Source organism: Megalops cyprinoides, chromosome 2 (genome assembly GCF_013368585.1).
Source record: "Megalops cyprinoides isolate fMegCyp1 chromosome 2, fMegCyp1.pri, whole genome shotgun sequence".
In the NCBI taxonomy this organism is placed as follows: domain Eukaryota; kingdom Metazoa; phylum Chordata; class Actinopteri; order Elopiformes; family Megalopidae; genus Megalops; species Megalops cyprinoides.
This window is the reverse complement of record NC_050584.1, coordinates 50771863-50793613: the sequence shown is the minus strand read 5'-3', so window position 1 is coordinate 50793613 and position 21751 is coordinate 50771863. Positions and strand designations below refer to the sequence as shown.

The 21751-nt window shown below is 44.9% G+C and overlaps 2 protein-coding genes across 6 annotated transcripts in view; both read left to right on the top strand.

Moving 5' to 3' along the window:
- Positions 1–9306, top strand: part of suco (SUN domain containing ossification factor) — a 44096-nt gene extending 34790 nt beyond the window's left edge. For 3 of the 5 annotated variants that reach the window (XM_036517051.1, XM_036517042.1, XM_036517025.1), the window contains 8 exons: positions 947–1046; positions 1425–2744; positions 3593–3680; positions 3807–3911; positions 4014–4168; positions 4616–4707; positions 5697–5752; positions 6333–9306. In XM_036517051.1, the coding sequence (XP_036372944.1) occupies positions 947–1046; positions 1425–2744; positions 3593–3680; positions 3807–3911; positions 4014–4168; positions 4616–4707; positions 5697–5752; positions 6333–6782 (2366 nt within the window). In that variant the 3' untranslated portion in view covers positions 6783–9306. The remainder of the gene's footprint in view (positions 1–946; positions 1047–1424; positions 2745–3592; positions 3681–3806; positions 3912–4013; positions 4169–4615; positions 4708–5696; positions 5753–6332) is intronic. The other 2 variants (XM_036517059.1, XM_036517033.1) reach the window with 2 other exon arrangements.
- Positions 9307–11827: 2521 nt separating this feature from the next.
- Positions 11828–20590, top strand: mysm1 (Myb-like, SWIRM and MPN domains 1). Its single transcript, XM_036522013.1, has 20 exons — positions 11828–11892; positions 13222–13297; positions 13534–13604; positions 13785–13850; positions 13996–14068; positions 14396–14494; positions 14800–15280; positions 15556–15757; positions 16089–16219; positions 16348–16451; positions 16547–16624; positions 16894–16979; positions 17418–17472; positions 17692–17742; positions 18124–18198; positions 18428–18616; positions 18954–19086; positions 19334–19439; positions 19626–19683; positions 20068–20590. The coding sequence occupies exons 1-20, from the start codon at positions 11834–11836 to the stop codon at positions 20452–20454; spliced, it is 2580 nt and encodes an 859-aa protein (XP_036377906.1). The 5' UTR covers positions 11828–11833; the 3' UTR covers positions 20455–20590.
- The last annotated feature ends 1161 nt before the right edge of the window (positions 20591–21751 follow it).

The following is a 21751-nucleotide window of genomic DNA, read 5'->3' as shown; positions in this document are numbered from 1 at the left end:
AATTTATACTTTAAATTAGACCTTTAAGATAATGTATCTCGCTGTCCAACTTGACGCACTAAAAACTGATTGTTTTACTGCTTTCGCTGTGTGGATATAGAATATCTGTACCATCATTAAATGTAATAAATGTGAAAAAATAGGTATTCATGCCTAAATCAAATACAATACACAAACATGAAACTCAGTGCACACATCAGCAATAATGATCATTTTTCTTCACATTTCTTATTTGTGTGTTGTCATGGTAAAACAAAAGCAAAGGGGGGGGGGATCGTCAACAAAATATTTCATGGAAGCAATTTGCCACACATTGTCTTTGAAACTAACCGTGGCTGCTGTTGACATGTGCCATTCACTATTCACTTCAAAGACAAGAGATCAGTTAAAATTCCCTTTGAAGCCAAGGTGCATACGTGAACGTGACCTGATTTAGGCTGAACTGTTGGCTTTGGCTCACATTGCTTTGGGCTGTTTCCCAAGCAGCAAACTTGAGCTGATGCTCTGATGCTGTCATGGCAGTCTGACTGTATGTGCTTTCTTTTTTGGCAACCTGATGTACAAGTCTTCATCCTCATGTGACATACCAGAAAGCAGCTTTGACCTTAGAGGAACTTTTTTCTTTTGTTCTGTCTGATGGAGAAAACTATTCACACATTCAAAAAAAAAAAATGTTTAATAGCGTGTGTGCTTGCCCATCTTTCCTTCATTATGTGAGAGTAATACTTTGCTGTTGTTTGCTTCTCTCGGTCTGAACCCAGATGTTTATCTGACCTCTGGCAGAAGGGATGCTTCTGATGAACAATGAGTACCTTTGTTGAGTTTGAAGTGGGGGGTGCAATGCTGCTTTCCGACTACTCGATGCTTGATGTACATTTGATTTCAGTCAATTCGTACTGCAGGATTAGTCCAAATGAAGTAATCGCCTCTCTAATTTCTTTTCCAGCAAACTTCTCGACTGAGGCGGAGAACGTGACGGAGTCGTCCACAGTGTCCCTGCCCAGCTCCTCCGCCGGCCTCACCCCCACACCCACTTCCCCCCCAGTGTGAGTGGCCGGCTTACGTCAGCCAGCAGCCAGCCAAGGGCCCTGTGGGGATTTAATGAATAGCACACTACCCACATGGCCACTCTTGGCAGCTCATGGGCGTTTTGTGTTCTTCTGTTCAGTACGCTTAATTTGATTCTCTTTCTTTCTGTCTCCAACATGGTCGGGTATGTGCACGAACAGTGCTAAGGAAAGACAGATGAAGAAAAGCACAGTCAGATTGTTCAGAACTGTTTCAGTCTTGTGAAAATTTATTTTTAGCATCAGAAGCAGAATTGTATGTAGAAGAATTTTGTAATAAATATGTATGCGTGTCAATAACCTTTTCACAGAGTAGTAGCTCCCAGTGAGGTGATAGTGTTCTCTCTGGTTCCTCAGGATGGAGACCCAGGAGCTGGAGGAGCCAGTACCTAAAGAGGAGCCAGAGGCCACTGTCACTGAGGCCCCCACGCCGGCGCCCCCCGAGGAGAGCCAGATCGTCACGCTCGTCGAGGAGGAAGAGGAGGAGCCCAGCCAGTCCACCATCACCCTTCTGGAAGGAGAAGATGACGAGGAGGAGCTGAAGGCGGAGGAGCCCCCGAGGCCGGAGCCGCAGCAGCAGGAGAGCTTTTACTACTGTGGAGAGCTCTCCACTCTCTCCTGTGTCGCCACCCTCCACGAGTACCTGTCCCGCTGGTGCTCCGCGACCCTGGCCCTGCAACGGCAGCGCAGCGACCGGCCGCGGCGGAGGAGCGCGCAGGCCGACACGCCCTCCCCGGCCGAGCCGCCCCTCCTCTCCCCCACCCCGACGCAGGAGCCGCCCCTCGACACGGAGCACCCGCCCGTGGAGGAGCGGCCCTCGGCCCACGGGGAGAGGATCAGCGCCACGGACGTGCCCGGCGGGCCCACGCGCCGCGCCGAGGTGACGGTGGAGCGCACCGCCGAGACCCTCCGGCTGGAGCCCAGCCGCACCTCCTCCCTGCCCCCGCATAGCTTCTCCGACAGCGTCCTCTCGAAGGTCGTCCCCACTGAGGAGATCCCTGAGCCCTTGCCCAGGGAGCCAGTGGAGCAGGGGCTGCCGCATCTGGACAAGATCCCGGAGACTCAGGCGGAGCTGAAGAAGGGGCCGTCTGCCAGTAGCAGCAGCAGCAGCAGCAGCAGCAGCAGCAGCAGCAGTGTTAGCAGCAGCAGCATTAGCCTCAGTGACTCCAGCCTCATCATCAGCTCCACCGTGGAGCTGCCCATCCCAGAAAGCGACTCACCCAAACTGGACCCGCAGATCCACCCCGTGAAGGAGCAGCCTGTCTCCGTCCCCGCCCTCCCCACCGCCACCCGGCCTGCCGAGATCCCCCCGCCAACGGAGGTGCCCATACCCCCAGTGGAGGTGGACCTTGGCAAAGCCCCCCCGGAGGAGCCCCACAGAGCGGCCCCCGCGCCAGAGCACCCTGAGTCCCCCGCGCCGGTCCCGGAGCTCAAAGTGGAGGAAACCGTAGAGGACATTCTGCTGAGTGTGCCTTCCAGCAACTCGCAGCTGCACCGCACAGCCACCGACTTCTACGCCGAGCTGCAGAACTCCACCGAGCTGAGCTACGGCAACGGCAACCAGGTCCACGGCTCCAACCAGAAAGAGTCGGTCTTCATGAGGCTCAACAACCGCATCAAGGCCCTGGAGATGAACATGTCCCTCAGCAGCCGTTACCTGGAGGAGCTCAGTCAGAGGTGAGGGCATTTAGCGCGGTTCACACCCCCAAAGGCCCTGTCTGTACCCTGCCTGCACGGATCAGCAAGAGCTCATCAGGCCAGGGCTTCTATGAATGGTTCTCATTACTATTCAAGTGTTATAACTGGCACTAGCACAGAGGGAACCCTGAGAAGTGTCGGAGTAGGTCACCAAATAATTCATAAAGATTTAAGAGTGCACAGCTCAAAGAGAATTTCTACTGCAGGTCATAAATGACTGCAGCAAGCTCACAGTACTGAGATGGGTTGTCTTGGATGATTACAACAGCAGTGAATACCAAGATACAGATTAGATTGGACAAGACTTCTCTGCGTGGCAGACTCAATTACCCAAGTAGTAATCACATACCTTGCAAAGAAATGGTGCCGCTCCCAAATGAAAGGGTCCGGGGGGGGGTATGTACTCCCTTCAGACTTTTTAGTTAAATGTATTGGTGATTTGAATTTTGCAGCGGTGTTAAATATTTCCATATTTGTAATGCCATGCTACTGTATGTGCTTGTGAGCATAGTGTGGTTGTCCTCAGAACTACATGAGGTAAATTTTGTCTTTATTGCCCAAATATGTCATTTGTTCCCATCACGTAATTGCGAGTTATGCACAAAAGTGTTATGAATACACTATGACATGCTGCCTTCAGGTCAGGGTACATTCTCAAGTGTTGAATAAGATTTTCACACACAAGGCCCCAGTAGGAAGTTTGCAGGCATGTGAACACAGAACTGGCCTTCTGATGCAATAGCTAGTTTGTTGTTGAGGCACCACTGCACGTGTGCTCCCCCAGGTGTCTGTTCTTAATATGGCTTTTTACTGATTGGTCTGTTAAGGTACCGAAAGCAAATGGAAGAGATGCAACGGGCTTTTAACAAGACCATCATAAAACTGCAGAACACCTCCAGAATTGCAGAGGAACAGGTGAGGAAGTCTTTTAGACCTTATTTCTCAGTTGTATCTTTTCCGAGTTTCAGGTGAAGTTCTCTGGTGTGCCACGGACAGGTTGTGTAACCCTAACCCTAACCCCGACCCTCCGCTGTCCCTTAGGACCAGAAGCAGACCGAATCCATCCAGGTCCTGCAGAGCCAGCTGGAGAACGTCACTCAGCTGATGCTCAACCTGTCAGCCACCGTCAGCCATCTGCAGAGAGAGGTAGGGTTGCCGCTGGCCGCTGCACTCCACAGGACACCGGCCTTGTGCTCGGATGGTCTGTGTAACCTGTGCGTGTTGTGTGTGTGATGTGTTGCGCTGCAGGTGTCGGACCGGCAGAGCCTGCTGGTGGTGTCCCTGCTGCTGTGTCTGTGCCTGGGCCTGCTGCTTTGCATCCAGTGCTGCCGGAGCTCCACCCCAGCCCCGCCAGACTCCTCCTCCTCCATACCCAAGAGCAACCACTACCCCAGCCCCAAGAGGTAATCCCCCCACTGTGCACACAGACATGCACGCACACACACACACACACACACACACACACACACACACACACACACACACACACAGGCTAGGAAATGTCCCATGCGTTATTGTACATTACATTACATCCATTTAGGAGACGCTCTTATCCAGAGTGACTTCCAGCACAATAGAACAGAAGTATATCCATTTAAGTTGAATGAGCAACATTGTCAGATGAGGCTAACAACACTCCCAGCCCAGTGAGTGTGAGCAGTATAGACAGTAAGTGTAACTGAGAAGCTGGAAATCTAGAGCGTGCTGTTCCTCCGTCTCTATTCATATGGCATCTTCTCAGATATCTAGTCTCCCATATCACAAGCAGAGCCCACTTAGCTCCTTAATAGTGCTTAAATTTGTCTGAGCTTTCCCAGCTGAACACCACTCTTTCACTTCCTCTTCTCCAGGTGTTTCTCGTCTTACGACGACATGAGCCTGAAGCGGAGAGTGTCGTGCCCTCTTGTGCGGTCCAAGTCGTTCCAGTTTCCCACAACAGAAGGCAAGTGCATTGTGCGCTGTAGGAGTTCACGCTAACCATGTAATTTCTACCTGCTGTCATGTTGGATACCGTAAGCAAGGACAGTGGTACTTGCAAACTCCTTCTCACGTGAACTTCCCTGTTATCCCTTGTTCTGTAAAATCCTAGTGTTCTGTGCATCCTGTCCCATTTCCACAGACTTGTGAGTTGAGGAGTGACAAAAGGGTTGTGATATCATGCGTTTTTGGAAAGGCAATGTGGATTACTTTACGTTCCAGGGTCTTCCGCCATTTGTGAAGAGCATGAAAGCTTGATACTGAATAGGCTTGGCATCAAGTTTACGTTCCTTGAGTCTCAGTAAACAGCCCGAGGCTCTGAAGAGTGTGTGACTTGGTCCATTTCCATTTACCATTGTCTGGACATGGTCTTTGCAAGGGGTTCCCAAGAAAGGAACCTTACAACAAAAACTTAGAGAGTCAAAAGGGGGTGGATGAGGACTGAATGAAAAATGACCTCATTCAAGCTGGCATGACACATTAAACATTTATTTTCTGTTCCCACGTTTGCCTTAGTTTGCAGTGGCCATGCTGGGCCTGAGAGGCTGTCAGTGCCAGTTGGTATTCATGCAAACAGTGCATGAGTTGATGCACAGGATATATATTTATGCATAGCTCACAATGCTTGTGGCTGGCCTTTGTGATACATTTGCAAGTAGTAATGCAGGAAGGAATATGCATCCCCTTCTCCAGAAACTATGTCTGAAAATGCATTGTCTTTATAAAGCAATTGCATACTATGATGCAGTACTATACAATACCTATTTTTAAGGGAATGTATAACAATAGTTAAGTGCCTTCAGCATTGAACCATGAATTAAATTCCTTTCTTTGAGGATCAACTGTTTTTAACCTGGAGTGGTAATTACTGCTTGCAAGTGCACAGCTCATGCTTAAATCTGTTCTTGTTTCCCATACCATCATTTAACGTCCACCCCTTTCTCCCCTTTTTAGTAGGTCCAGATGACTTGTACATTGTAGAACCTCTAAGGTTTTCGCCAGAAAAAAAGGTACAGTGTCCATTTACCTACTGGTGTGTGGTTGGTAAAGGCTTCCATGTCAGGCTCCATGTACTAATGGTTCAGTTTGACTGTGGGAGTGACTCTGCTGCTGGACATAAGGTTAACCACCTCTCTGCTGCCTGTGCTAGTACAGCATAGCGAGAGGCCCTTTGACCTGGGCAGGCAAAAGTAACAGTCACATTATCCCCCTACGTGGGATACATTACTACTACTTAGGCACACATTGAGTTGACCTCTGTTGAGTCAGGCTAAGTTAGACAGATTGCCTCCTCAATTCCACTTTCCCTCATTTTTCCTGTCCTGTATTTTGCCATCCCTCCCTAAACTCAATTGGTCAATTCATCTCTTTGCACACAACCTATTTTGTCAAATTGTTTTGTTTGGCAGGTTTGGGTCCTTGTAATTTTCTCCCTCACATTAAATTATAAATTAAATACTAAAATTTTGCTATTTGCTGCACAAGTGATTCAATTTATAGCACAGAGGTGGTTAAGGCTTCCTTGAATGTTTTCATAGATCAATGTTGTGTGTCCCTCAGCCACTGTGTAACTTGCTCTCTCTCCTTCAGCAGAAAAAACGCTGCAAAATGAAAGGCGAGAGGGTGGAAACGCTGAAGCCTTCCGTCCCCGCTCCAGTAGTAGCTAACGGAGGGCTGAAGTGTAACGGCGTGTGCCCGCCCCACGGCACCCTCCTGCCCTCGGGGGAGGTGTGCATGTCCTCGTCCAAGGACCCCCCCTCCGAGGGCAGCTCGGAGGGCTCCTCGCACTCGGACGAGTCCTACTTCTGTGGCATCTCATCCTGCACGCGCCTCTGCAACGGCCACCCCCCGCCCAAGACCAAGACAGAGAAGAGGGCCTTTAAGCGCCGGCGCTCCAAGATGGTGGAGCAGGGCAAGTACATGGACGAGGTGCTGCAGGTGCAGACGACCGCCATGTCCACCCTGGAGGACATAATGAAGGGAAACAAGGAGATAAGCGTGGGGACGTTTGGGGTGACGGCAGTGTCAGGCCATGTTTGATCCCTAGCCCACCCCCACTCCCCCTTTCCTCACCCTCTCTATCCTTGGGCTCGCTGACTTTATCACTCCTCCACCCCCCCCCACCCATCACCCCTCCACACCTCCAACCCCTGCGAAGGGGGCAGGCTGGCACTTTGCAGTCTCCTCTGCCAGCACAGAGCAGGACAAGGGCGTGGACTGAATGTAGCCCGCCTCTTCTCACCGGGCCACTTGAGAGAGTCAGATCTGCCACCAAGAAAGGACGACAGAGTGGAACTCAGACAGGGTGGCAGCAAGAATCAGGAAGAAGCCCCCCCTTCCCCTCCCAAAACATTGCTCCCATGTTCTCTAAACCTCTCCTTGTTTATGTGCCTTTTTTGTCCATTTTAGAGCTTTGACAGTTTTTTGTTTCCCTAGAGAGCAATGTTATAAGAAACGGACAAAAGACACAAGACAAAAAAAAAAAGATTTTATCGTGGGTGAATTTTTCTACAAGACTAGCACATTGTTCTGTCAGTAGTTGTGTCAGATAGCATTCCACCCCAGTGCTGGGCGTCCAGGACAGGAGAGGCGCCCATAACAGTTCCAGCCCTTCAGTTTGCAGTGAGAAGTGAAGCTTCTCGTTGGGGAGACACGTGTCACTTCAGAAATAGCAGCAGGACAAGCCACTGTTCCTCTTCTGCATTCTTTCCTATGTTGACAATTAACACTAGCAGATTTTTTTTGGGACCAGAGTGTTGTTACCTTCATGTATGATAGGCCTAAGCCTCTTGAAGCAACCTCAGCCAATGACTGAAGCTGAATGAAGAATGAATCCAAATTTTTATGTGTTGTCCACTTCAGTTTTCCCAAGTCTGAATGCGTTGAAGGGTGCTGTAGAGCTCACTAGCTTGTTGGTAAATTTTGGACTCATGTCAGGGCTCGGCCCATTATCTACAAACGCATCTACACAGCTATTGGAAAAGGGATTTTGTGCAGAACTGCAGAGGAGAATCCAGTCAGGTTTTATTTTTTGATGTGGACCAAACAAATGAAAGTATGTAGGACAGTGTGTCGTGTGGACCAGTCCGTACAAGCATATTGTAGTCTGCAAGAATGGCGACACACAGGGATCCAGTAGGGGGCGCACTGCTGCCAGCTTTATTTATGTATTTATTTATTTAAATGTCTCACAGGTCTCCCTACCTGGGCTCCAGCATGCGCACAGGTCATGGGGCCATATGACGCTGTCTCTCCAGGGTCCCAGTGTGTCGCCCAGCTCATGGGTTTTCAATAATAATGACCATGATAATGGCACACAAGATGGTACTCACATATACTGCATGTGCTCCACGGACTGGCCAACACGCTTGCTCAGGTGTCCACTTTTTTTACTGTATAAATGACTGGATTCTTAGACCTCGGCACAGTGACTGCTGCTTTATATACCATGCACCTGTTCTTGCACATAATATACTCATGAATATACAAACAAAATTTCGGAGGCAATCCACTGAATATGTGCTGGAATCTTCATTTGTTTTAATACAGATTACACTGCAGATGTTGAGTAAGTTGTGGAAGACTGGTCTGTCACCCCTGAGCCTTGGAGATATTGAAGTGGACAGTGGGGAAGAAAAAAAAAACAGCCTTGATGCAGGTCATAGATATGTTCTGATTAGCTCTGCAGTCATTGGATTCGATATTGATTGCTTAAGAGGCTGTGGTGTCTCTAACGAATATACAGCACTCCTACTAATCAGTTCCTACTCAACACAGTCCCCCTCCTCCCCCTGCTTCCACACTCCAGGTCATTTCCAACACAGCCACCAAGTCCTTCTGTGTGAAGAAAGCTGTTTCTACGCACCCATTTTGACCATTCTTCTTGCGACAGTTGACTTTTGACAGATTTTAGCATCTTTGACTCACTGCGTCTTGTACCTAACAGTTCTGTGAAATTATTTGTGTTCATTCAACTCTGTTCACCCTATACTACTTTTAAATTTGACACAGGTTGTTGCTCACTTTGAAATAATAATTCCCACATTTCAAAAAAAAAAAAAAGGGAAAGCTCTGGATGGATTTTGAATGTAATGGCTATTTTAAGTAATTCGATGAAAGGTAATCCTACACACACAGTGGGGTCTCTTTTTTTGTTGTTTTTTTTTTTTTTAATCATGATCCTTTTTTGTACCTCCAAATGAGTATGAAAAAACGTTTGAAAAGCTGTGTTTGTGTGTGTGCATGCGAGAGTGTCGTGAAGTTGTTTTCTTGACCCCCGTGTCTGGAAGGAAGACCGTCTCCATTGTGCGTGTTGTATAACCAAGTGAATAGAACTATTGCTCTTGTTGAAAGGTCTACAAGCTCAGTGTGCACTTTTATTAATTCTCATGCCTTTTGTTTTGTTTTGTTTTTTTTTCTACACTATACCTTGTATGTCAAGTGCTTTTCCAAGCTTCTCTTTGTGTGTGGCGTCCCCAGTGTCCTGCGGCAGTGTGGAGGCCCGGGAGGCCACAGGAACACACTACTTATCTTTCAAGGGTGAGCTGCACAGAACTTTTGGAACAGGAGCAAGTGTAACTACAAAGATGTAGTGCCATTAGAAACTGTGAATTTCTAAATAAACTTTTTTTTTTTCTTTCCTGAGAGCGTTATGCCTGTTTGTTCATTTAGCGTGTCTTCGTATTTTCTCGTAATTTCCTTTTATTGAATGTGGAACCCCTGGTCTGTGTCACTGGGTTGGGAAATATGTCTAGTTATCTGTGTGTTTGGAAAAAGAGAAGTAGGCATGAAACCTGAATGAATTTCATTCTCACACACATGACCGCAATAACTTCTGCATTCACGAATTTGGCTACATCTATTTTCACTTCAGTCACGATCAGAGGGTAGCGTGTGTTTGCAGATAACTGGTGGGTGGGTGCCACTGTTCAGCTGAGAAAGTTGTGTAAAATTGAACTAAACTGTTAAGACTAAAGAAAATGCTGATTTATAATGAATTCTTTGATGTCTTTCCTGGTGTAATTTGAATATTTATTAAAATTAGATATTTTAAAGTGTGATATTGATGTTTTTTGTAAGTTCTGCTACTTTCTCCTTTAATTTGACAGATTTTGGAAGCTAGCTAGTACTTAGGAGAAGGTTCAGCATTTTTGGGTCAGGATGATGGAGGTGCTTGCCAAACATTTTTGAGGGTCTTGTGGCTCCCCCCAAAAATGAATTCATTTAAAGCGGTACATTTTTTTTCCTTCCAAATTTTGTCCTCAAAACCCCTCAGAAAGGAGTAGGCACAGGTTTATGAGGGTATGAAAACATGATGGATACATACGAACATTTCTTCACACCAACACCATTGCATCTGGACTGGCACTCACCATGCTACTCTTGTTTACTCTTGTTTCAAGGTATTGTGGTACAGCAAAGGTTCTACTTACAAGCAATCACAACAACTTCAAGACCTGAAACTTTAATTAAAGCATTGGCATTAAAACTCTGATGAAAAATCCAATACATTAATAAAACACTCTACTATTTAGCTGAGTGTGAACTGACTAAAGGTTAAAATGTTAAAATGTCAAAAAACAGTTATGTTACCAAGACTCCTCATTAGCCTTCTTGAACTTTTTTCCCTAACCTTCCCCACAACCTGTTTGGCTGTCTCTCCTCTATCAGAATATGGGAATCATCAATTATCGGTCTACTCTTTAAATCGGCCTCTTCCCCTGTACACTAGGTGATTAAGTTCGCCATTGAGGATCTTGGTTTGTCTGCTTCTGCAGTACTCGCACAGGAATCTGTTCTTGAGCATGTCTCTTTATAACCATCTTTTCTTACTCTATTCAGTGCCTAATTAAATCACCTCATATTTTATATACCCGAGAATCTAGTGTGTTCCCTTTCTGTTTGTGCCTCTGTCCCCTCCCTGACCATCCCTCCCCCAGGCTGCTGTACTGCTGAGGGTCAGGCTGATCCCTCTCCCTCATCCTCTGGGTGTGCTACCCTCCAACACAGTCTCTCAAGTGTCTATTGTAGACTGTCATGCACAACATGTAGGCCCAACACCTACAGAAGGTAGGTTATCAGCACTATCACCAAACAGTAAAATCAGTTAATACACAGGCCCTCTGTAGTCTGTCCCCTCCGAAAGCTTACTGTATGTGAAAGAGATCATGGTTTTAAATCAATAGTTTCCTCTCATGTATGCTCTGTAAAAAAAATCACATTTCATGATCTGTATGAGGGTAAAAGCAACATTTTAATCATAAATTATTGGGAGTAGGCCTTATTGATATGACCTTAAGGTGCAGTATGCATTTCTTACATGTGTCCTGAGGTGTTGGCACAGTGGTCCAGATCACTCGCAGTGAGTACAGTGCGCTGTAAACACGACAAAACAAGAAGCTGAAAGCTCTACGGGCTGCTCTTAATCCTTCTTGCATTGGCAGCTCTAGACAGCCACAGCTCAACATTGATGTTGCTTGTATGTTGAATTTCTCACTACATGTCAGCTGTCAGTGCAAGTACAGAATAGCCAAGAACAAGGTGAACATCAAAGGTGAAACAATGCTAAAATATTAGTGAGGTGTGATGGCAAATAATGATCCATTAACTCAAGATTATATCAAATTTCACTCCGGGTGTAGTCAGTGATCAGGTACAGAAATAAACCATAATTAATATCAAAAGATTTTAAATAATACATAATCATAAGTGTAGTGCTAGCTCTCTCACGCAATTAAATATACAAAAACGCAAAATGCAGGTTCAGAGAATGCAACTCATTTACATCTCTGTAAATACAAACGTCCTGTGAATATGCCATGCCTAGCCTACTGGTCTGATTTTTGCGGATGCAGTTTAGCCCTCGCTCAGAATTTAACAACTCTAGGCTAGTTAGGCAGCGTTTTAGAGTTGACCGCGGGAGTAGGATTTGCAGATGTAGGCCTTTGGACCTACTGTACTTTCATGTGTTGCAGCTGTAGTGCAACCACTCCGTGCCACGTGGTGGCACTACAAGGGCTTTGTATGTATTTTTGTTTGCAGGAAGCACCTCTTTGCCATTTGTTATTGTAAAATTGCGACAGATAGCTAACATGGCAGATGAATTGGACATTGTGGACATAGAGGGGGATGAAACTGAAGCCAGTATGAGGTAAACAGAGAAAAAAAAAATAAGTGCATTAAATGTGTTCCTCTGAATGTACAGCTTGAGTAATGTGCAGTTCGTTAGAAATGTAAAGATCGTGGATAGCAACGTTAACTGAACCATGCGGTCACTGCACTAGCTAGCCAGCTAGCTATCAAAGCGTGTGTATCGCTAACGTTAGATGGCGAGCTTGGTTACTGTCCAGCTAAATGAATGGTTTCTATAATGGCTGATTGTAGTTTGGCAGCTTATTATTTTCCGAGCTGTCAACATATCGTGAATAAAATGTTACCTAGATAGCCCGTAAGTAATTTGACTAGATAGCGATAGCGAATGAATATAATGGGTTTTGGCTAGTTAGCCAACCAGTTTAGATACATTTGCTGGCTAAAGTACAGTATAGAGTACAGTATAGCGAGCGAATGGGCTAGCTATTGTATTGTTAAGAGGACCAGTACGTTGAAGTAGTTCTAAACGAGGTTATGGAAGATCAGCTGACTAGCTACTGCCTGCTTTGTTAAATTTGGACTGATAGCTGTCTAAAGATCTGACATAGAACAAACTTGGCAACAATGCTACAATGCTACAAACCCCGGTAGGTGTACCTACAGCGGCTAGCTAGCAAGATAGATAGCACACAACTGTGAACCAGGGATGCCCGGTCCGCGGCTCGTCAGAGCTTCTTGTGTGGTCCGCTTTTTCTGTAAAAGAAAAAAAAGACACATATTATGGATGGCAAAAACGCTGTGATTAAGAATGTGGATGTTGGGTCCAGTGAAGTTAATACTATGCTGTTGCATCACGGACAAACACCAGGGCGCTGTTGTGCACGGATGGCATCCATGCCGCCTCACCAGAATCATAGTAACAGCAGATACAGCCGTTCTATCACATCCCACTCATGTAAAGCGTGAAATGACTCTTAATGCGCATACAACTTAATACCTGAATGGACGAAGAAATGTTTTACAGTTTTCAGTGCAATTGGGTATTGAGGTTTTCATGACAATTTAACTGTGGTCCTTTGAAAGTGACGCTGGTCAATTCCTTTTCCTACTCTGGGTGAGGATGGACACACTGCAGTGGAATCTAGGCATGCAGCAACGTCGCAAATGGGGAGGCTGCACTTTCTGATTGCAGCCAAGTGGTGTAACATCCTTAAGCATTTAGCTAAATAAGAGAGAGCAATTGTAATGTAGTTGTGTGCTCTGTTTATGAGATGGATATCATTGATTTTGGTCATAGATTTCAAATGAATTGGTTGGACCAAATGAGCAATGAAGTAGAAATAGCCCTAGGTATGTTGCAATATCACATTGTGAACTTGTATTTCAGGGACATCATGCCGGGTGGAGGCATCCACCAGGATCAATATTTACAATCAGCATGGAGTACGAACAGCACAATCCTGGTGAGAGGGAGCAATTTATTTTATACAGAACAATGTCCCATACTATTTGCTCTCTTTTTTGGCAGCTTCATTGATTCAGTTGTTGCCCAATTACATTTGTTAAGAATTGGAAGAGGGTAACATCCAGCAGTTCTTTTTTATTATTGTTTTTGGAAATTCAGGTCTCTTCTTTTTTGTTTCTGCTCTCCTTTTTACTGTATTTGTATCATGTTCATAAAACGTTTTGTGTCCCCCAGCCTTGGAACCTGGACAGCTCCATAAGTGCAGAGAACAGAGAGGTCATTGAGAGCATGCTTCTGGAGGAGCAGTATCCTTTCTGAGGCTACATCTCAGTCTTTCAGCTGACGTAAAGGTATTTAGAGTGTACATTACCCAGTGCTGAGTATGTAGTGGACCCAGCAGTGTCAGTCTGTTTTTGATTATGTGTAGAAAGAGCTCGATAATGGATCTGTTTTAAGCATGTAGTAGTTTTCTTAACCAGGTCTAGGTATTATCTTGCTGGTAAAGAGCTGCCAAAGAACATGTGGACTGGTGACAAGCAGAAAGTGAAACGGTGAGTAACAGTATTTTATCCGTATTGAAATATCTGCATTTCAGAAGTGCATTAAATAAATTATTTTATTAAGAAAATTATTGTTTGCAAATGTTATGTTTTTCTGTAGAGGTTTTATTACCATATTGATGTTAATTTTTTCCAGGTCTCCTGTGAAATCAACTGGAACAACTGTCCGATGGGCTCAGGAGGAAAAGGATCTTTTTGAAAAAGGATTGGTATGCTGTTCTCTTGGCCAATCAGATGCTTTAGAACTTTATAAAACTTAACAAATACTATTTAAAATCACTTTGTATGAGTTCATTTGTTCTTGTTTTGTAAATTTTATGTGTTATGAGTCACAGTTATATAGCACATCTCATGTTGACATTGTGCATTAGTATGTTATTTCCTAATAACTGACTTAAAATTGTTTTCAGAATTGAATTGCTTGAGTTCTAGATACGAGATGGTGAGAACTTTCATGCCATTCTAATACTTAAATGATAATCCAGTTGATTTAAGAGGATCTGCTTTGGTCTGGTTTTATGTGGCTGGCGATTTAGGCCCAGTTTGGTCGGAGATGGACGAAGATTGCCAAGCTGATAGGCAGCCGTACTGTTCTTCAGGTGAAGAGCTATGCAAGACAGTATTTCAAAAACAAGGTAATGCCACAGTGAACTCCTTTTACAGGTTCAGTCAAACCAGGAATCAGCAAATATGTGCATCAGGCTTTGTTTGGATCACATTGTATTCATTGGTGGATTCTAATAGCCCTAAGCACATTGTTGAGATGAAATGCAGTTTTTCAGAGTTGTGTTTTGAGTGCTGAAATGTATTTAACCTTTGAAAAATGTGATATAGCGACCTTTGTATTTTATTTTGACAATATGTTTGATCTTCCAGGCAATAAACTCACTGCTGTTTAGTCAACAAGAATGAACACATCTACCTTTAACTCTTATTCCAGGCCAAATCAGATATTCCAGTGCTGGCAACATCAGCAGTCTCTCAGAATCCCCCGAATGGGGAGATCCCAGGCCTGGAGGCGAGTTCTGGCAGTCTGGCTGCGGACCACATTTCAGTGCTTTCCAACGCAGTGAGGATTGAGAGGCTGTCCGACGACGAAGATGTGGACATCACAGATGACCTCATCGATGATGCTCCCCTGCTGAGTGGCAAGGCGGACTCCTGTGAGCAAGGGTCTTCAGAAGAGCTGGACAGTCAAGGGGAGCCCAGCCAAAGCCCCCAGTCTCCCGCCAGCCACGTCCCCAAACCCTCCTCCTGCCCCTCAGAACAACCCCATGATGGGGAGGCTGCAGAGGAAAATGTGCACTCTGCTTGGGCTCAGTGTGACCCAAAACGTGGAGAGGAAGCAGATCATCAGCCCTGCAATCCTGGCAGCCCAGATGGAGGGTCTCAGTCAGAGAGCGAGGACACTGATGGAGCAGGTAGGATCAAGACCTTCTTTCAGTTTGTTCTTACACTTTCCAAAAATACGCCCACTGCCTTTGCTGAGCTGTTTATATTTCCTTCCCCCTTGCAACTGTTTGAATTGTTTACTTCCTCCTCAAAAGAGCATGGTCTTGTGCACCGTGTATGCAAAATTTCCAATTGTGAATTTCAAGTTCTTCAATCTCTTCTTTAAGGAACCTCAGCCTCAGAAAAAGTCAAGTCACAAGATGATGCTAATGTTTCAGTGGACCCTATGGTTTGTGTTTGGTAGCTCAAACAGAGAGAGAGGCGCAGCTGGGAGAGGAGCTTGAAGAGGAAGAAGAAGAGCTGAAGGCACCGGAGCATGAAGTGCGGCTGGATACAAGTGCCATCACAGAAGAGGAGAAACAGGCCATCTCTGAGTTCTTTGAGGGCCGTCCATCCAAGACCCCTGAAAGATACCTAAAAATCAGGAACTACATCCTGGACCAGTGGTAAGAGGATATACACTGGAGTTAAAGATTTACTCGTTACATCAGTAAAACAATTCCAGTAAATGAGCTAATAAGCACACTTGGCTGGTTCACAATAATTAAATGTATTATAGTGCTTTCCTTTCTGTACTGTAATTCATATTCAGAAATTATTTGCCCGTACGTAAAGGTGTTATATATATACTGATGTAAATTGCAGGTCAGTTCTTAATTTTATGTATTAGTGACATAATGTTTCTGTCTTCCTTGGACTTGGTGCTACTTTAGGAGCTAATCCACTCTGTAGGATTTTAGCATGCCTTATTTGTTATTAATTATTTCTGCATTACAGGGAGAAGAGCAAACCTAAATACTTGAATAAGACGTCAGTGCGGCCAGGCCTGAAGAACTGCGGTGATGTGAACTGTATAGGGCGAATACACACTTACCTGGAGCTCATCGGCGCCATCAACTTCAACTGTGGTAATGCTCCCCTGACTGGAGAGGATTCAATATTATGGCACTCTGCCTTCTTTGACTGTGTTCAGGTTACAATGTACTTTGCAGAGACCCCCCCCCCCCCTTCTCACTTTGTGTATCTGTCTTTGCAGAACAGGCAATCTACAACAGACCAAGGGTAGCAGATCGCTCTCGAGTAAAGGAGGGCAGGGACGCCCTGGAGGCCTACCAGCTGGCGCAGAGGCTGCAATCCATGGTGAGAGTGACCATCCCAATGGCGCATAGACTGAGAAGGCAGTGGTGCTTTCAGATCAGTACCCCTCTTTTTCACTCTTGCTGTCTGTTTTCCAGCGCACGAGGAAGCGGAGAGTGCGGGACATGTGGGGAAACTGGTGTGACGCCAGGGACTTGGAGGGACAAACCTTTGAGGTATTAGAAGCTGGTGGCAGCTGTTTTGTTGAAGCACTCTGTAGTGCATCTGGCTGTGTGCTGTAGGGACCTCAGAGCTGAAGATTAACTGATAGAATGCATGACAGATAGGAGAAATGGATCAGAGAGGTGGATTTTAAACAGGCTGAGTGTCAGGGTCCCTCGCAGTTGTCTAATTCGCTTTGGCTTAGAGACTGAATGCACAGCATGATTGCTAGCTGCTTGCTGTGCATGTTGCATATGCGATGGTGAGTATTTGTGTCCCTCAGCACCTGAGTGCAGAGGACCTGGCCCGGAGGAGGGAGGAGTCCCGCAAGAGGCAGCCCAGGCCCAGCAAGGTCCCCAGACAGAAAGGGTGAGTGTCACTCTGAGCACTGTGTGTGCCCCTTCTGTGTCTCACCTTTATACTGAAAGTACATATATACCATCATAAATGTTGTAGAGGCTTTGATTAATTACTTGTGCTTTGCGGAAGTAATTAATGAGTTAATAGTGTTTATTAGTTCTATTTTGCTAATTAAGTGTTTTTAAAGTCATTACAAAATCAAGACAGATTCCTTTGAATATCGCTTTAATAAGCTGATTTGAAGATGTAGAAAAGACAGTTTGAACTAAATTGAAGAACACAAGAAAATGGCCTTCTAGAGATTGCTTAGTCGGGCCTGGTTGTACCATGCCCGTAGTGTGTTAGAATAAAGTGTTTTCCTCGCAGGTGGGAGCAGAGCAGACGACATTACTCTGGTACTTGTCAGACCACCACTAACTTAAGTCTTTTGTCTCTCTACACTCTTAGCTCCTTTGACCCCTTTCAGCTCATCCCCTGCCAGGCCTTTGGAGAACAGAAGCAGGTTAGTTTGAGTGTTGTCTGTCACACTCTCAATATGATTAACATTTAAAAGATTTTTTCTTCTTACAAAGAAACATGAAAAATAAGATGAATGAATAAAAATGATGAGAAAATAGTTGTATTTCCTGTTATCAGTCATTGGTGAATAATAAAATATCCTATGAAGTAAAAGCATTTTGCAGTATGCCAACTATCATTTAAATATTTTTTTTTCTTTAAGGAACCATTCCAAGTGCAAGTTTGCGCAGAAGCACTTGTGGTGATGGACATGGTATGTCTACCGTTAAACTAATGTACATATGTCCAAACAATCTTTAGTAGAATTTTTTGATGGATTCCCACACAATCAGCCAGGTTTCTGGGGAGTTTCACTACTGTCTGTGATCAGCCTTTTTAGCAACATTAGCAACGTCTGTATCTAACATTTTGTTTTCATGTCCCCCCTGCTTTTTTCTCACATACCTCAAGAGACAGATATAAAGAAGTGAATTTTAGCTTTAAAGAATGTGTCACTGTAGTTATTGAATGCAGGTCTTTGTTGCTGCACTGGACAGTAAGACGGTGTTTGTGAATGTTGTGCTATTGGTCTCTTTGAACAGTTTGCATATACGTGTGTCTTTGAGTGTATATGCGCTTGTCTGTCTTGACGCAGCATGCGCATGTGTCCATGGGTGAAGTCATTGGTCTACTGGGAGGAGCATACAGTGAGGCAGATAAAGTGTTAAAGGTGAGAACAGCAGCCTGTATGGGAGCTTTCCAGAATCTGCCTGTGATGGCGATGGGGATCATGAAGGGCTTGCTGAAATGGGGATGGTATAATAGATGCTATGAATAGTGTTATAGGTATGGTGCTTATTTATGATGTAATGTAAAAGTAGGTGTTGAGGATGCTGTATGAGATAATGGTGGTGTTGATAGTGTATAATGATGGTGATGGTGGTGTATAATATGTGCAGATCTGTGCTGCGGAGCCCTGTAACAGTCTGAGCACAGGATTGCAGTGTGAGATGGATCCAGTCTCTCAGACGCAGGCTTCAGAGCTCCTGGCTGGCCAGGGCTACAGTGTGGTGGGCTGGTACCACTCGCATCCTGCCTTTGACCCCAACCCCTCTCTGCGTGACATTGACACACAGGCCAAGTACCAGGTCAGGCAGCATCTCTTGTTACATCACCTGGTTACTGTTAATTTGTCTGATGTAGTTGGGTTTGTATTTCTGTTGTTGTAGATATTTGTAAAGTGCTCCTTTTCTGCAAAATACCTATATATAGTATGTACAGTATACATTGACTTATTGAAATAATTATTAATTTTGTTGCCAACAAATGAAATATGCACATATTAGTATAATTATTCAACTCAGGTTTCTGGAGGAATATATATATATAGTGACTGACCACATGTTCCACAGAAAAAAATATTAGGTGTCTTCATCTGGATGTGGAGTTTGTGTTCTGATTTACTCTCACTGTCCCTGGTCTCAGAGCTACTTCTCCCGGGGTGGAGCCCCCTTCATTGGGATGATCATCAGCCCCTACAACCCCACCAACGCCTCGCCCCACTCCCAGACCACCTGCTTGGTAGTGAGTGAGGAGGTTGGCCCCACAGGATCTCACAGTACGTCTCAGACCAAACTCATTCATAAAAGAGACCGTCTTTGTTACGGTTCTGTCTGCTTGTGTCTTCACTTAATGATGTACATTACTTTATCCATTTTCTCATTCCCCGCCCTCAGCACAGTGGAGATATTGTATTATCCGTAAAGAAGGGCAAACTCAGTGATGCACACACATCCATTTCTACTAATCAACGTTCTACGTGGAAGCTGTTTGTGGAAAAGGTTCTCTTTCTCTGTGTTCTCCAGAGCTTCCTTTCCGGTTTGAGATTCAGCGGTCGTGTGAGGAGCCGCATTGGGCCCAGGTGCTGAGGAGGGCCGAGTGGGTGGTGCACAAGTACAGGCTGTCGCACGGGTGAGGAAGAGCACGAGTGATACGAACAGATGAGCAGAAACCACAACATAGATGTTTACGCACATGCATGTTGAGGATGTGGGAGGGGTCTAATTAGCACGGCATTCTTTCAGACTCGGTACATCCCTCAAATCAGAAGTCTTTGTGTGTTTTGATGTTTGCAAATGTTGGGCTTTGTCTTTGTAGGAGTGTGCCAATGGACAGGCTTTTCCGCCGAGATTCTCACCTCACCTGCTTGGAAAAAGTAAGGGCAGGGAGAGCATCTTACATCAGTTGCTGTGGTGCTTGGAAGATGCAAGGTTTCTGTGATGTCTGTGGATGTCTGTAAAGAGTGGCTTTGTAGGCCACTCAGAAAGTGTAAACTTGCATGTTTTCATTTGATTTATGTTACTTTAGCTGAGGGATGGACATTTCCCATCCTATGTAAGCCTTAGGATTTGCTGCTTTTCATCTGAGCTAAATCGGTTGCTAATTGAAAGGTATCCCTAAAATTTCAGGACTCAAAGCCTAGAATTGCCCATGCCTATTGTAAAGGAAATGGCAATATCATGATACATAAATGGGAAATTACACTTTCACTTTTCCTGTGTAAAAGAGTTCCTGTGTCTCATGGGTTCTCTTTCTGCAGATGCTGGCTTCACTTAGGAGGTTCTTGGAGCTGCTGCAGGACAGTGTGGTGAACACCTTCCTGGCCCAGATTGAGACGCTCTTCCTCTCGGAGTTCATTGCTGAAACAAAGAGCAGCCAGGATGATGCCTGTGCTGACGCACTAGTCATTGATTCCCTCAGGTTCTCCGCTGTGCAGCCACTCAGCAGTGAGGAAGATTTGACTGCAGAGACAGTCAGCACAGAGGAAGGGTCAGCCTCTTCCGCATTGACCCAAGTGGTGGAGATTGGGATGGGATCTGCTCTTCAGCCAGAAAGTCTGGAGGCAGAGAGGGGATCTACTCCAGCCAGCCCAGAGGAGGTGAACAGAGCCAGTGTACAATCAGCCAGCCTAGTGCAGACCCCCTAACACAGGGTGGGATATACTGCTACAAAGCTATTTTTCCATCCAAAGAGTCAATGATATAAGATTTAACACAAAATATTTCCTCCTCTCCACTTGCCCATTTGTATTCTGCTTGAAGAGAAGCAACAATTTAATGACAAAAGTAACCTAGACATGTTTTTTTCCCTTGTCCATGTTAGCTTCAGAATTTGGATTTTTAATTAAAGTGTGCTAAATGCAGCTAGTAGTGTCCCTTTCTTGCTATTTTGTGTAAATTCACATTACACAAAATATATATGTGTGTATATTCACACATATAGATTTGTGTGCTCACATTGTAAGATTGAGCTCCATGAAGAAAAGTTGTTAAAGATTTTAATGCACTGTATAAATCTACAGATCTACAAGATGCTTTACAATCAGCATAAATAGAAGAAAGGACTTGTATATTACACACCATGAAATTGCATAACATAACCTAAAATGTATCTCTTTTGCATGTAAATGAATAAAATTCTTGAAGTGACTATAATCATGTTGACATTTAATGCAGGTCTAAACCTTTTTCTTTACCAGCTTTCTGTTCTCATTATCCTTTAGGGACAAACACACACATATAATTAAAGAAGGAATTACAAGCTGTAGTGTCACTTTCGTCCCCTCCTGGGTCCTTTTTTGTACATTCTGTATGCTCCCCCCCCCCCCCTTTCCCAATTTTTTGGAATTACTAATTGTACAGTACTACTGTAAGCACGCTCTATGCTCACACAAGAGTTCCCTGTGACTATGCTCTCTCCTGTCCTTCAGGTTCTGTGGCTTTGCTCTCTCTGGCTTTGAAGCTGCATTCTGTCTCTGTCTCAGTGGCTGTGTTCTCTCTCTCTCTGGATCTGTGGCTGCATTCTGTTCTGCACCCTGTTTCTACGGTTGCAATCTTGTATGTGGGTCTGCAGCTGTGTTTTCTTCTCTGGTTGTATCCCACTTGTTCACCCTTTTCTGGTTCTGTGGCAACGGTGCTCTCCGGTGGTCACCATTCTTTGGTGCTGCCTTTTTACCAAAAAGGGAAAATAAGCATGTTTACTGTGCATTTTACAGTTTGCTAAACTTGCGTGCAGCCGTTGATTTTACCAGACGTCCAACTACTTGACCATTAAATCTGTGTATGTAAAATAATCTGAATATTCTACAAAGAAGACATGTCATTAGAGCAATAAAAACAGCATTTTGATGGACCAGAGAATTCTGTCACATGCCAGATATGCAAGGTGATACATCATGTCTTTATGGTACCAATTGCATATTAAGATTGTTAGCGTAACACTGC

Bases quoted from the DNA above. Each gene is read 5' to 3' on its own strand.
- mysm1 (XM_036522013.1), top strand. From the start codon at position 11,834: ATGGCAGATGAATTGGACATTGTGGACATAGAGGGGGATGAAACTGAA. The intron at 16,980-17,417 runs GTGAGTGTCACT...CTACACTCTTAG, and splicing joins AAGGTCCCCAGACAGAAAGG to CTCCTTTGACCCCTTTCAGC. The intron at 18,617-18,953 runs GTCAGGCAGCAT...CCCTGGTCTCAG, and splicing joins ACACACAGGCCAAGTACCAG to AGCTACTTCTCCCGGGGTGG.